The 14,256-nt window shown below is 34.3% G+C and overlaps 1 protein-coding gene across 3 annotated transcripts; it reads left to right on the forward strand.

Annotated features, from left to right (window-relative positions):
• The first annotated feature begins 1,997 nt into the window (after window positions 1–1,997).
• On the forward strand, window positions 1,998–11,455 carry LOC105346005 (monocarboxylate transporter 14). Of its 3 annotated transcripts, none has more exons than XM_011454434.4 (7): window positions 1,998–2,152; window positions 8,291–8,682; window positions 8,801–8,944; window positions 9,033–9,947; window positions 10,067–10,246; window positions 10,433–10,558; window positions 10,752–11,455. In XM_011454434.4, the coding sequence occupies exons 2-7, from the start codon at window positions 8,418–8,420 to the stop codon at window positions 10,952–10,954; spliced, it is 1,833 nt and encodes a 610-aa protein (XP_011452736.3). In that variant the 5' UTR covers window positions 1,998–2,152; window positions 8,291–8,417; the 3' UTR covers window positions 10,955–11,455. The 3 variants fall into 3 exon arrangements, with proteins under 3 accessions (XP_011452736.3, XP_019929966.3, XP_034302416.2); XM_020074407.3 differs by having other exon boundaries at window positions 2,013–2,166; XM_034446525.2 differs by having other exon boundaries at window positions 2,045–2,152; window positions 8,307–8,682.
• The last annotated feature ends 2,801 nt before the right edge of the window (window positions 11,456–14,256 follow it).

Genomic DNA, 14,256 nt, shown 5'->3' on the forward strand with positions numbered 1-14,256 from the left:
CAGTCGCTTTGGCAATGAGTTTGTAAAAATGTACAGCAGTATATATGGTATTCACTGAAAAAGGACAATGACTGCTATGCATCTTCACGTATATAAAACTTGTAGATATCGGTATATATGATTACCTTCATCTATGCATGTCCATTTATTTAAGAACCATTTTGACACAAATACCAAAATTAACACGCTTAAACAATCACCAAGTATATGTCATGCTATGTTAATTGATCGTTTTGCTGTTAAATTACATGTGTAGGTTCATTTGTAATGATCTGTGCTGATATAAAGCATGTATGAAGTTAGTGCAAGACACAACGTCGCAAAGCCACATGGAACAGGGAACATCGTAATACATGTGCATCATATTTCACAATGTTCACAAAATTCTCATATGCATGCATATGCACAAACTACATATAAATGTGTACCGATTGCTACATTTTATGATAAATATTGATTAAACAGGTGTCACAGAGAGCGTTTTAAAGCAAATTGCACACCCGCGGATAATGTCTACCATATTCTTTGTTCCTTCGACAATTTGTTTTATAATTTACCTAACACTCATTTGGTTTAAGTTATGTATCCATATCTGTTCTTGTCCTAACACGGTCGATCATGCTATACTGATTGTGTCCACACATCTTTATTATGTATGGTTCATCAATTAAAGAGTATACTGTTTTAACTATTTTTCTCGCTTATTCATATTTCATTCTTTTTTTTAAATACAGTTTTTCATTTTATAATACATATAACACGTTCTCATTCACATACAAGTCATGATCTTATAAATATAAAAAAACCTTTTTAAGTTAATACAATTTTGCATAAATTGAAATATCATGTTTCATTCTTTTTATCATTTATGTTTTTTTGTGAACTGAACAAAACCAATGTAAGTCTAAACTGGATTTTTCTTCATAAGGCAGTTGTCTCCGTACATCGGTCCAGCTGTTTATAATGATGGAAAATATAAACATCCCCTTGTTGAAATTTGTTCTTCGCAGGATCGGGCATCTTCAGTTAATAGGTATATATCTTTACAAACAATACAAAAACAAGCAATTATATTACTTAGTAATTATGAGATAAGTCCTTGGTATAGGTAACAGACAAGAACGTTGAAAGTAACTAATAAGGATAAAAAATTTAATAAATTCAATTGTTTTCTTTGGATTGCATGAAATCAAATATGGAGATATGCAAGATTAAATATCATAAAGATGATATGTTTTCCTTTGAGGTCAAATCTGAAATAATATTCCTATTCAATGGTTAACTAGAATGAGGCGCATTTGACTAGCTGATATTTTGAAAACAATGTGTTAAATTCTTGATATTTTTTATCATTACTGACTAGTGCTACAATTTCTTCTCTGTCAGGCAGGAATACCACAAAACAACTTGAGGGAAGAAAACAGCATCTGTACGCAATTTTACTATAACAAATACCTGCCTAGTTTATATTCAGTTTGACACTGATTAAAACATGTGGACGCAAGTTATTTTTCACATTAAGTTGTAGATAACACCGTTTTGATATGTATTTCACTAACACCGTCTACTGCTTTATTTGGGATAAATGCAGCATTATATTGCATAGGTAAAATGTATGTCTCTCACGTTTTGATTGGCCTTGTCTAATATATCATTTTTTCTGATCTATTGTATCATAAATGTGTCTTATTCAGTATTTATAAATTACGAAATAACTGCAGTTCCCATCGTAAGATAATTTATTATTGGTAAAAAAAAATAAAAAAAAAAAAAGATGGGAAAGACCTAATACGGGTATTCTCGTGCAGTCTGCTGCGTCGTCAAATATTACATCGATAACAAGATGTACATACCTGTAAAGACAAACTCTAGCGTAAAACAAACACCACTCGAAGAAAGAGGGTCCAAAGCACAATCTGAGCGAGAGACAAGAGGGGAATATCAAAAGGCGATTATCCAGGGCCGTGAAATGAGGGTATGACTAACGAGCCGAGAAGTTACTCCGTCACGTTTTACTACGAATCAGCTGATAGCTGGTAAACTGTGCAGATCTTGTACTATAGAGTTACTACATAAGCGCACATTGGCTAGGCTTTGCAGTATCCGTAACTTTGAGCAAGTGGAAACTGTGCCAGAAGTTCCGTCAGCACAAGTAAGTGATATAATGTGAGTGGTTTATGGGAGAGGCTTAATTTTTCTTAAATAACGATTAAAAAAAATAATAAACTCGAGAGAAATAAAATATAAAAGTTGCATGAACGCGAAAAAATTGAATGAAAAATGAGACAAATCATATAATTGTATTTTTAACGACATTAATCATGTTTATTTAATAAACGCTTAAAAGATTGAATCATAGAAAACATAATAAAACATTTTTGGCTATTGTTATATGTATATTGAGTTGATATATTTTTTTCTGAGTGTTAAATGTACATTGTTCTACATTTTCTGTCGACATTGACTATCAAATGACTTTGTCAAATGACTTTATCCAATATCTATGCAATATCAACTTTCTCAAAACTGCACCCAAGAATGCACAAAAATGATGGCGGCTGGTACATGGACTTTAATGATATTATGTCTGAGGTCCTATATCAACATAAAGTAGATTATTTGTGTCCTCATTTCTATATAGAGTAGATTATTTGTGACCCCATTTCTAACGTGGAGTGTATTTGACATTTTTTTGTACATTGAAGGAGACAGATAAGGGTTTTCGTGTGATATTTAATCAGAGAAATGAAATACATGTACTTGACCGAACAAAAATGACCACACTATTGACAGCTCAGAGAGAGAGAGAGAGAACATCACACAATTATTTTGAACTACTGTCAAGCAAAAAAGTAAAGATTTAAGTATTGTACAATTTATAAAAAATGCGTCTGCTAATGCATGTTTTTTTTCATTTGTGCTTTGTGCATATCATGCCAAATAAAGGAACATGAGTATTGCACAGTCACGCTATTGTTAAAATTTTAAATACAGATGCATTATACATTACCAGGTAACATAACCTTACATAGTTAATTTGAATAAAGTAAATGTAATCACTGATATTTTAACCAAAGCAAACTTTTTCATCTCACCAGATACGTAATAAAAGTGTATGATATGTATCTATATATATCTCAAGAAATCTTTCGGTGATTTATCACTCAAGTATATATATTGCACGCAAGGCTCCAAATTTGTTCATTTGATGGTTGCCACCATTAGGCAATCACACACCTTTTAGAGTCTATTCGAATATTCAAGCATTTTATGCTAAAAAATAATATGTCGTTATTGCACGTTTTATTAAAACTGATATATAATTTGTTTCAAAGCTTAATGCCTATTTATGATTATGTACCTTCAAATTTAAATTGTAAGTTAAATTTCTGCAAATACTATCCCATTCTGAAGCCTTTGTTCATATAAAATGATTGTATCAAAGACAAAGAAATAAAAAACATTCGGCTAGGTAAAGAAAAAGAGTTACTTTAGTGTATTTATGATTGCTAACATCGAATAAGATTATCTCTAAATCCGAAAGACAGTGTTGCGTTATTAGAATCTAATCTTAACTATATGTTAATAACTTAATTGACTGAATTGTAATATTTTGTATAACTGATTCAAGACGTTACGTCACCTTAGCCAATGATAAAGTTAAGTACCATGAATTCAGATTAGCGTTTCCTTAATATGATGATTGCAAATGGTCTTGGGGTAATTTTATCAAACTTATATTCTAGGCGAAAATTGAACACATAACTAGTTCTAATTACGAAACCCCACACCAAATAAAGTTTTAATATGCAACCCTTAGGCTAGTATTTTCTTAGCATTGACCTACCACACTATTTGAGTGTTCTATTTCAATTCAATTGATAGAAACTTATGAATGAATAGGTAGAGGGCAGTGTACGTTCGCTGACCCCTGTATACATCTACCTTTGCTGTCCGGTGATGGGTTTATCTTCACTGAGTGACGATAAGGTGAAACTGAGTGCAGTTTTCCGGGTCTTTCCGTGCCCTAGACCTGTATTATCCGCATGCCTCCAATGTTATATATATTGTTTTTCATAATAAAAAAAACCCATCGACGTTATACGTTTTTCTCGTATTAAAAAAATATACTCCCTATACCAAATATTTTTCTTGTGAGAAAAAAATCAAACGACATGTGCCTTCAAAATTACCAGCATAGTCTCACTTTGTATGAGAGGATGTGCACTGGAGATGTCCAAAAGTGTAAAATAACTACTTTTGAATATTGATTAATAATACAACACTATGATAAACAAATTTTCGCTAAGCGTACGTGTATGCTCAATTTGATTCACTATAGGTACACATATCTGGTTATGAGTTCGTGTTTATTTTCATTCGTCATTTTAAAAGGATGTTTCTGAATGAAATATTTAGTTTTCCGCAGTTTTGGCATATATATTGTGACAAACATGGGCTGTTTTTAGCATAATTGGACTACTCTCTTCCTTTCAGGTTCTTTCCGGATAAATTTGGCAAAATGCAGTATACAGTGGTTGTAAACAAATGTATGTGATAATTAAGGAAAAAGTGACATTCTAAAAACATTATCCGTTTGATGAACAGGCGTAATTATTAGAGCACGCATATTGTATGTACATGTTCATATGTAATTTATGAAATGGGGGTTCACTTGCACTTGCTCAGTAAACCAGTAAAAGATTGAAACGTGTATAAATAGGACAATTTTATGATGTTCTTCTGAAAAATTCTTTAAAAATTGGTTTGCATTAAAATGATGATCTTATGAACAAACTATTGTGAAAATAATTTTAAGTTGGACGTAACGTCCAAAATCGTCTTTCATGTGACCAATTGCTTAGCGTTTTCTTTTGTCGTCTCTACTCTTAGAAATCAAACATACTAAGTATTAATGTGTACATACATGCAGTTATGAGGGGGAAAATAACCCTTACCAATATTGAAATTAATTGCTCATTGTTTTGCGTTAGATTGGGGATCTATTGATTACGTAGTAAGTTTACACAGAATTGTTAAAACTTATTCTTTATGCTTTTGGGCATGCTTGAAACAAACTGGGAGCATATGATTAGATAAGCATTAGCATAAAAGACCTCTACCAAAAGTGAGAAATTTATGACCTCCGGTGCCATTTTGATTCTTAGAATAAAAATACAGTCAAATTTTTTTTTACTACTCCTGGATATCAATCAGGCTAAGTGCATTTTTGGGATAAGCAGGGAATCTTCTACTAAAATGGAAAATCACGGCTCTAGTCTTTTGGTTTTAATTTTGCAATGCCGGGGACAGAGCTCCTGGTTTTATTATATGGTCTGATCTTCAATGTTTCAAATATTATACAATATCTTAAATACCGAAAAGATTTTCTAACTTTATATATCCCTTTCTATCCATGATTCACGGACAATGAAAAAGTGCAAAAGGTAGTATTATAATTATCAAACAGCATTTCTGAGGATAACTTATGAGGATCTGAATTTATATGCATTTGTTTTATTTGAGGTGACCGTTAAAGCCATTGTTTATGCCTCTTAAAAATTCATCTGTATATAAATCACTTTTACTGTTATTCGTTTAGTTCAATATCCGATTTCCCTCTTTGAACCTCGTATAATAATACTGCTTTTAGGTGCTATTTGCGTTGAAAGGTTCAGGGACAACTTTTAAGGTCAGGTCAACTGATATCGCCCCACAATCCTAAAGCTACTTCACAATGCACATACCACTAGTTTATCTGAATTCTCTCGAGATGTAAATATCTAACCTGCTTTTTACCAATCAGAAAATTGTTAAACCCTCTAGATCAGATCATTTAGGTCTGATGAAAATTTATCTTTAATATCATGAGAAGTTGTGACTTGTTCTAACAATTTTCATACTAATCTTTTAATCTATTTATTGTTTTTATAGTTAAGTAAAATACTATATTTTGATGCAAAGTCAAAATCATGTCATTGAAAATTTTGGTGTTATAAGTTTAGTCAATTACCTGTTCGTTTATAGTAAATAAAAATGAATTACTACATGTAAATCGTCGGCTTTACCTGTAAATACCCTTATATTAAATTAAAAGCTAATTGATTACTTTAAGGCCATCGAAGAATGCCTTCTTTCTGGATACTAGTACAAGCACGTAGCATTTTTTTTGGGGGGGGGGGCAGACTCATCCAAAAAATCTTGACAAGCAAAAAAGAAATAATACTTTCCCAAAATCTTCAAAATCCTAATCCCGGGGGGGGGGGGGGGGGCTGGCGTAGTATATAGCTTCAATTTCAATCCTAATTTCCGTATTTCATATCAATTTTTTACATCCTCCAAAAAAAGTGGGGGCCAACTCCATGATAATTCAATTTTTTATATCTAAATTTAAAAAAAATTGTTCCTACGAGAAAAAGTGGGGGGGGGGGGAGCTAGGCCCCCCGCCCCCCCCCCCCCCCCCCTTGATGCTACGTGCCTGTAGTGTTTCTCATACCAATGTATTGTAATTAGATATAGTTGTACTGCGCACAATATGATCTAGACAATATCTTGCTTGATAAAAGAGGTTGTATATAAACTTTTTATAGACTTACATGTACAGGTAAAACGCATACTACCTGCACTAGGCGGGAAGTGAGTTACAGACGATATAATTTCTCATCGCCTAGACACCCACTTTTCTCAAGGCCAATGTTATCGCTGGCCAACACTCGAGCTGTCATATAGTAGGTAGAACAATATTGACAATTGGTATTGTAATCTCCTCATACCTGTGGCATTTAATGTGACACTATTGATTTTGATGGTCACTTCTTACCATCCTACGAATCATTGACCTTAAAGCTCAGATTAAATCCGAAGGATGTGGGTATCTCGGTCATTTATTCAAGTTTATCAATGGGTACAATCCTAGTTAGCTTTAAGATAGTGAGATTTGTGTTGGTATTGCGTTTTTATGATGATGATGATGACGATAGCAATGATGATGATGATGATGATGATGATAGTCATAAACATCATCGTCATTATCTAATGACATATATACAATTCTATGTAGCTGCTACATGCACTTTCCTAGACGTTACTGCACAGTGAACATCAAGGGCCATTTTGTCTGGATAAAATACACTCGCTAGGATTTAAACAAATAAATCTGATAAGTATTGTCCAGCTTATTCATATTCATTGTAAACATCGTTTTTTAAAGCAATTATAACCATCCGGGTACTATACGAATCCAAATGAACTTATATAGAGTATCATAGAATAAGAAATACCTTTTAATACAGTAACTGACAAAATCTGGCAACGTGTAAACGTAGGTAGGCTATGCAAACTACCCACAAATAAACGGGCAGACCCCAACAATGGAATTTTATATTGAATACTTTCGAAGGAAATAAACAATGGTGTTCGAGAGGAAAATAATTTTAGGGATTGAAGTATGCGTGTAATAAGACCCAGCACTGTGTCGGTACCTTAACTATATACTTAGTCTAGTATATTGTACAGTTCATGTTGGATTCATTGTAAACGTATTATATTTAGCGTGTATACTTGGCGGAAAATGATTTTTCAACAGGATGGCGTGGATTTGAATTAGCGTATTCCTAAATGTGGCATTTGACGTATTTTATTTAACGGAAGCAGCTATCTTCAAAAAAAAAAGTTAAAAAGAGTACATGAGTAAATGTAAGACGTTTACAGAATGGTATAACAATGTCCATTCAGACACTTGTCATAGATATACTACCCGAAAATCAGCAATGTTTTATGCGAGTTTTCCAAAATTAACAAATACCCATGGAGGTAAGACTTCCAATCCAGCAAAATAGTGACTCTTGCAAGAAAAATTCGAAAGTCGAAAATTAGAAAAATGTTATGTTTCTCCTTAAACCACAATAAAATTAAAAGAATATACATGTACATGTTAAATAAAAGATAAGATTTTTTTTAATAAAGATTTGTTTTATTTTGTGCAATAACAAAGTATGTGGTAGCATTTTTTGATGCAATGTCTTTAGCTGTTTCCTATGGGCAAGAATGTGTAAAATGTAGATAAAGGTACCAGTGAATATCAAGTGATGGACATTGTGCTCTATTTTCCTACCACATAAAACAAGATTTATCATTTTTATACAGATCCCCCAAAATAAAATTAGAAATGAAAACGATTGCATGGGAAGATAATCGCCTTCCAAAGCTGCGTGGAACATTAGACATGCAAAACCCTTCAGGGTATTTGAATTTTTAAATATATGTTGATATCTCTATATTTTTTTTTCAGATTCACTATATTTCAGGATTAAAACTTTAAATAAGAAAACAAAATCAAGGTAAAGATGAAGGGGACTTAGCTAGTGCTCAACGTACGAAGAGCTGCATTCTTAAATTGTAACCTTTGAGACTAAATAATGAAGTCTGACGAGAAAAAAAGACATGCCTCCGGAGAATCTACCTCTTCCAGCGAAGTCGACCCTGGGGACTATATCCCCACCCCACCGGACGGAGGGTGGGGCTGGGTGGTGGTGTTTAGTTCCTTTATGTGTAATCTGATCGTGGACGGTCTTGGATATTCTTTTGGAGTCTTGCTACCCTTGTGGGTGAATGTTTTCCAAGAGAGCAGAGGAAAAGTTTCCCTAGTGGGTTCCCTGTTGAATGGAATGTATCTTTGCGCAGGTAAATATAGATATTTAAATAGTATTTAGATAGTATTTTAAATTGAATATTATATATGAATGTCTGTTAACAAAAGAGTGTTATATATCTAAAATGTTCTTTATGATTTTTGTAATAGGTCCTATAGTCAGTGGTTTGACAAACAAATTTGGTTGTAGAGCAGTTACGATAACGGGTAGTATATTTGCTACTGCAGCCTTTCTCTGTGCATCTTTCTCGGAAAACATAACAGTACTTCAACTTACATACGGATTTCTAGGAGGTAAGATGAAACAAGAAATCTATTTTAATTAATTTTTAAAGCCAGAAAATTGATAAGTCGTTTTGGTCTCATTAGATTTGTTTTTTAGGCCTAGGATTTGGATTGATTTACCTCCCCGCGGTGGTCATCGTAGGATACTACTTTGAGAAGAGACGTGCAATAGCAACTGGCATAGCAGTCTGTGGATCTGGTGTTGGAACCTTTATCTTCGCACCTGTTAACGCCATCATGATGGACGTATTTGATTGGAGGAATCTGGTTATGATTCAGGCCGGTATAGTGCTAAACGCTTGCGTGTTTGGTATGTTGATGAGACCACTGGAACCAACAAAGAAGATGAAACAATTTCAGAGAAAAGCGCAGATGGAAAATGCAAAGAAAAAGGCAATCCGAAATAGAAAACGCAATGCACATTCAGATTCAAGTATGCCAGGTGCCAATGATTTTACGAAACTTAATGAAATTCAAAAACGAAAAGAAGAAACTGATAAAAGAACAAATTCAGAGAACAACGATTTTATGAGGGGAATCAAAGCTCATGAAATTCATCCCAGGATCGAAAGTGGGTACGCTAAGACATCACAGCCCAAACCCTTTCTGTCCGCACCTCGACTACGCCACGATTCTGTGCATCACGAAAAGTCTGATTATTCCCGCCCAATGTATCGACAGGACATTTTCTACAGTGGCAGTATCTATAACATTCCTCAGTACAAAACTTCCGGCTCGGACGTCAGGGAATACGTCACAAGCATAACCAACATCGACGATGTTCCATCACCTTCATGCTGGGACCGCTGTTCTTGTCTACCAATATCTGTGGTGGACACGATGAAAGACATGTTAGATCTCTCTCTGCTCAAAGACTTTAATTTTCTCATGATATGCATCGGAAACATTCTCGCCATGACTGGTTTTTACGTTCCATTTTCATACATCGTTGATCACGCATTACAGTTCGGTATTCCCAAAACGGATGCTGCTTTTCTACTCTCTATCATAGGTAACCATAGCAAAACCCCCCAAAAAAATAACTGATGAAAGTTTATACTTTTCATTTTTTATTAATAACTAAGGAAGATTCTTAGAGATGAACATTTAACAAGTGTCTTCTTTCCAAAGGTATAACCAACACAATAGGAAGATTATTATCTGGACTACTGGTCGACATTTTTAAATTGAACGCACTCGTTATCAACAATACAGCTCTAGTGGTCAGCGCCATCTTACTCTTCGTGGAACCATTCTGTACAACCTACGAGCTTCTCGTAACCTTCGCCGTCTTGTATGGACTCTGTGTTGGTAAGTATCTCATTAACTCTTGTAATTGTCTCTTGTATGATTTAAAAACGTTCTCTGAATACAATTTAGGGGATGGAAATACAAGAAACTTTTTACGTGGTAAGGAATCGATGAAATTTTAACAATTCTAGATGTATATATCTTTTGAAAATGAAAAGTCACATGATCGTATTTATGAAATTTTAGCTGCCTACATTTCATTGACATCCATCATCATTTGCGACTTGCTCGGCCTAAGAAAATTGACCAATGCATTTGGACTTCTGACCCTAGCCAGAGGGATAGCCGGCGTATATGGCCCTCCTGTCGCTGGTCTGTAGCATTTTGTATTGGCTAATATAAATATAGTTTAAATCCTATTTCCTACGGTCATTTTAACAAACATTGCAAAGATAACAACTTCTATGAAATTATACAGAACATTTATGCATTTTTACTGAAAATATTTACTTAGTATATGTGAAAGATAATTAAAATATCAATATTTTTGCTTGTGTTCGACTAGGAGCGGTGTATAACGCCACAGGGTCCTACAACTACTCTTTCTGGTTGGGGGGTCTGATGTTTGCGCTAGGGGCCGCGTGTCATTTGGTCCTCCTACTGCCATGTGTGAAGAAGAAGGGACAGGAGATAGCAAGTAACGAGATAGTACTCGTTGAGGAAGAAGACAAGACGATGCTTCCGTCATCCAACGACGAAGAGGTGTGATTGCGAGAATCGTTCTGTTGTTTTGACATAATGGTTTTATATTGTATATTTGGTTTGTATGAAATGGATTTGTATATGAATTTCTTCTATATGACTGCAATGATTTATTTTATGTAAAGAGTGTATTTTTGCTCAGAAGTTATTGTCTGATATTTGTTTGAGAAGTGAAGGTAGCTGAAAAACTTTGAATTGGTTGGAATTGAAAACAAGATATTGTGTATGTAAATGTATTGATCACGACAAGTGTAAATTGTTATAATTATTTGACAGTATGTCTGAATGGAATATTTTTAGAGTGAAGTGTTACTGGTTTGCATGACTGTAGCAAGTTTGACCTAGAACTATATAAATTTGTTGATCCTAATAATTTTAATTTAGGCAAACAGTTACTAAGGATGTGATAAAATTGTATTTGATATATGTACATACATTTTGTAATGTATTTAAATGTTTACCTGCATTCTATACCAAATAAATTGAGATGTGAATAACGAGTGAAAAGCTGTCAATGTGACAGCAAACCAGGTTTTCTTTTATGTGAACTGTATCCATAATCCATGTCAGCGCTGAATTGATAAACACTACCTACCGTATCCAGTGAAATGGATTACCCTATATGCAATATTTTGCCAAAAAATGACTAAGTTCAAAAGCTGGTATTTTTTCCATAAATTATCAAAATCCTAGCAATATGCACACCTCTGATATAAGTACAATTAATCTACAAAAGAACAACTTCCTGTCTTGAAAACTGTAGGAGGAGTTATCCGTACAATAATGGTACCCTTTTGGCAGCCACCCGCCCGCCAGCCATTTTCACCATTTCAATAACCTGATTTTCCCGTTGGAAAACCCGGTTAAAAATTTCTATAAGGAGTCCCTTTATTCACAATAAAAGTCAAGATCATTTCATAGATCAAGAAAATGATTAAAAATTTTTTACGGCTATAAACTGTCCTCAAATTGCGAAAAAAATATCTAAAAACTTGGGGTCAATTTTTATTTTATAATTTTCACAAAAATTTAGTTGTGTTCCACATAAAGTATTCTGACGGATTTTTTTGTAACAACATTGTCATTTTATTAATTATATATGATATTATTAAATGGGTTTAAATGTTTAGTAAATTTTCAAATCAATTTGCCATTCTCAAGGCATTGTCTTTCCACAAATGTTAATCTAAAAATAAAATTTGGTGTTTTTACTTCTTTAAAAACAAAATCAGGTGTAATGACTAATTCAAAAATAAAATTTGGTGAAATGGCAAACAAGAGGCCCAGGGGACACATCGCTCACCTGAGCAACAATTGCCTTAATTCTGATCAAATGAGCATTACAGTATCAAAATATCTTGACAACTAAGTACAGTAGATCTTGCTAAAAAAAAAAAGAAAATCTGCCAATTTTTATCCACCTCTTTTTTTGGGGTAAATACCATGCCCCTTTTGTTGTTGTACCTGTAAGAAGATTTTTCTCTATTTCTATATACCCCCCCCCCCATTTCGTGGCCCCACTTTTCTCTAGGGAATCATGGTTTCATCAAACTTATATCTGCATAACCTGTGCTTTCACACTAAGTACTGAGTTTTGGACCGAAAACTTTCCCCGAATATTTTCAAAGATTTTCTCTATATATTCCTATGTAAAAATTCAAACCGCCATCACGGCCCCGCCCTACCACTAGGCACTGTGATTTTGCAAACTTGAATTTACACTACCCGAGGATTCCTCTACACAAGATTAAGCTTTTCTGGCCAAATAGTATTAAAAAAGAAGATTTTTTAAAGATTTTCTCTATATATTCCTATGTAAAAATTCTTCCCCCATTGTGGCCTCACCCTACCCCTGGACTATTATTTAAACAAACTTGAATCTATACGATCTGGGAATGCTTCCACTCAAATTTGGGCTTTCCTGGCCTAATAGTTTTAAGAAGAAGATTTTAAAGATTTTCTCTATATATAAAAATTTATCCCCCATTGTGGCCCTGCCCTACCCCCAGAGACCATGATTTAAAAAAACTTGAATCTACATTATCTGAGGATGGTTACACGCCAATTTGAGCTTTCTTGGCCAAATAGTTTTTGAGAAGAAGATTTTTAAAGATTTTCTCTATATATTCCTATGTAAATTTTGATCCCCAAATTGTGGACCCACCCTACCCCCGGGGACCATGATTTGAACAAACCTGAATCTACACTATCTGAGGATGCTTCCACTCAAATTTGAGCTTTCCTGGCCTAATAGTTTTTGAGAAGAAGATTTTTAAAGATTTTCTCTATATATTCCTATGTAAAACTTGATCCACCAATTGTCGACCCACCCTACCCCCGGGGACCATGATTTGAACAAACTTAAATCTACACTCCCTGAGGATGCTTCCACTCAAATTTGAGCTTTTCTGGCCTAATAGTTTTTGAGAAGAAGATTATAAAAGATTTTCTCTATATATTCCTATGTAAAACTTGATCCCCCAATTGTGACCCCACCCTACCCCCGGGGACCATGATTTGAACAAACTTAAATCTACACTCCCTGAAGATCCATTTTAATTTGAGCTTTTCTGGCCTTGTAGTTTTTGAGAAGAAGATTTTTAAAGATTTTCTCTATATATTCCTATGTAAAACATGATCCCCCTATTGTGGCCCCACCCTACCCCCGAGGACCATGATTTGAACAAACTTGAATCTTCAATATCTGAGGATGCTTCCACTCAAATTTGAGCTTTCCTGCCCTAATAGTTTTTGAGAAGAAGATTTTTAAAGATTTTCTCTATATATTCCTTTGTAAAACTTGACCCCCCTCTTGTGGACCCTCCCTACCCCCGGGGACCATGATGTGAACAAAATTGAATCTACACTAATTGAGGATGCCTCCACACAAGTTAAAGCTTTTCTGGCCGAATAGTTTTTGAGAAGAAGATTTTTGACCAACAATTTTTCAATAATTCTCTCTGCCTTTAAGAGGGCGTGGCCATTCATTTGAACAAACTTGAATCCCCTTCACCTAGTGGTGCTTTGTGCCAAATTTGGTTGAAATCTGCCCAGTGGTTCTTGAGAAGAAGATGAAAATGTGAAAAGTTTACAACAACGACGACGACAACGCAGACAACGACAGACAATGGACAAATTGTGATCAGAAAAGCTCACTTGAGCCTTTGGCTCAGATGAGCTAATAAAAAGCATATTAAGTAGTCGTCAGGCCAAATTTTTATACATAAAATAAACATTTGTGGGAAGACACTATGTATGTTACATTTTCATGTCACAGTGTACTCCAAAATTTTAGTATCACTATCAAT

The sequence above is a fragment of the Magallana gigas genome, chromosome 2, assembly GCF_963853765.1.
Source record: "Magallana gigas chromosome 2, xbMagGiga1.1, whole genome shotgun sequence".
Taxonomy (NCBI): domain Eukaryota; kingdom Metazoa; phylum Mollusca; class Bivalvia; order Ostreida; family Ostreidae; genus Magallana; species Magallana gigas.

What these genes read in the sequence shown, in the direction of transcription:
- LOC105346005 (XM_011454434.4), top strand. Translation starts at nt 8,418, where the DNA reads ATGAAGTCTGACGAGAAAAAAAGACATGCCTCCGGAGAATCTACCTCT. An exon ending in TTTTCTACTCTCTATCATAG is followed by an intron (nt 9,948 to 10,066) that starts GTAACCATAGCA and finishes TTCTTTCCAAAG; the next exon opens with GTATAACCAACACAATAGGA. An exon ending in CTTGTATGGACTCTGTGTTG is followed by an intron (nt 10,247 to 10,432) that starts GTAAGTATCTCA and finishes ATGAAATTTTAG; the next exon opens with CTGCCTACATTTCATTGACA.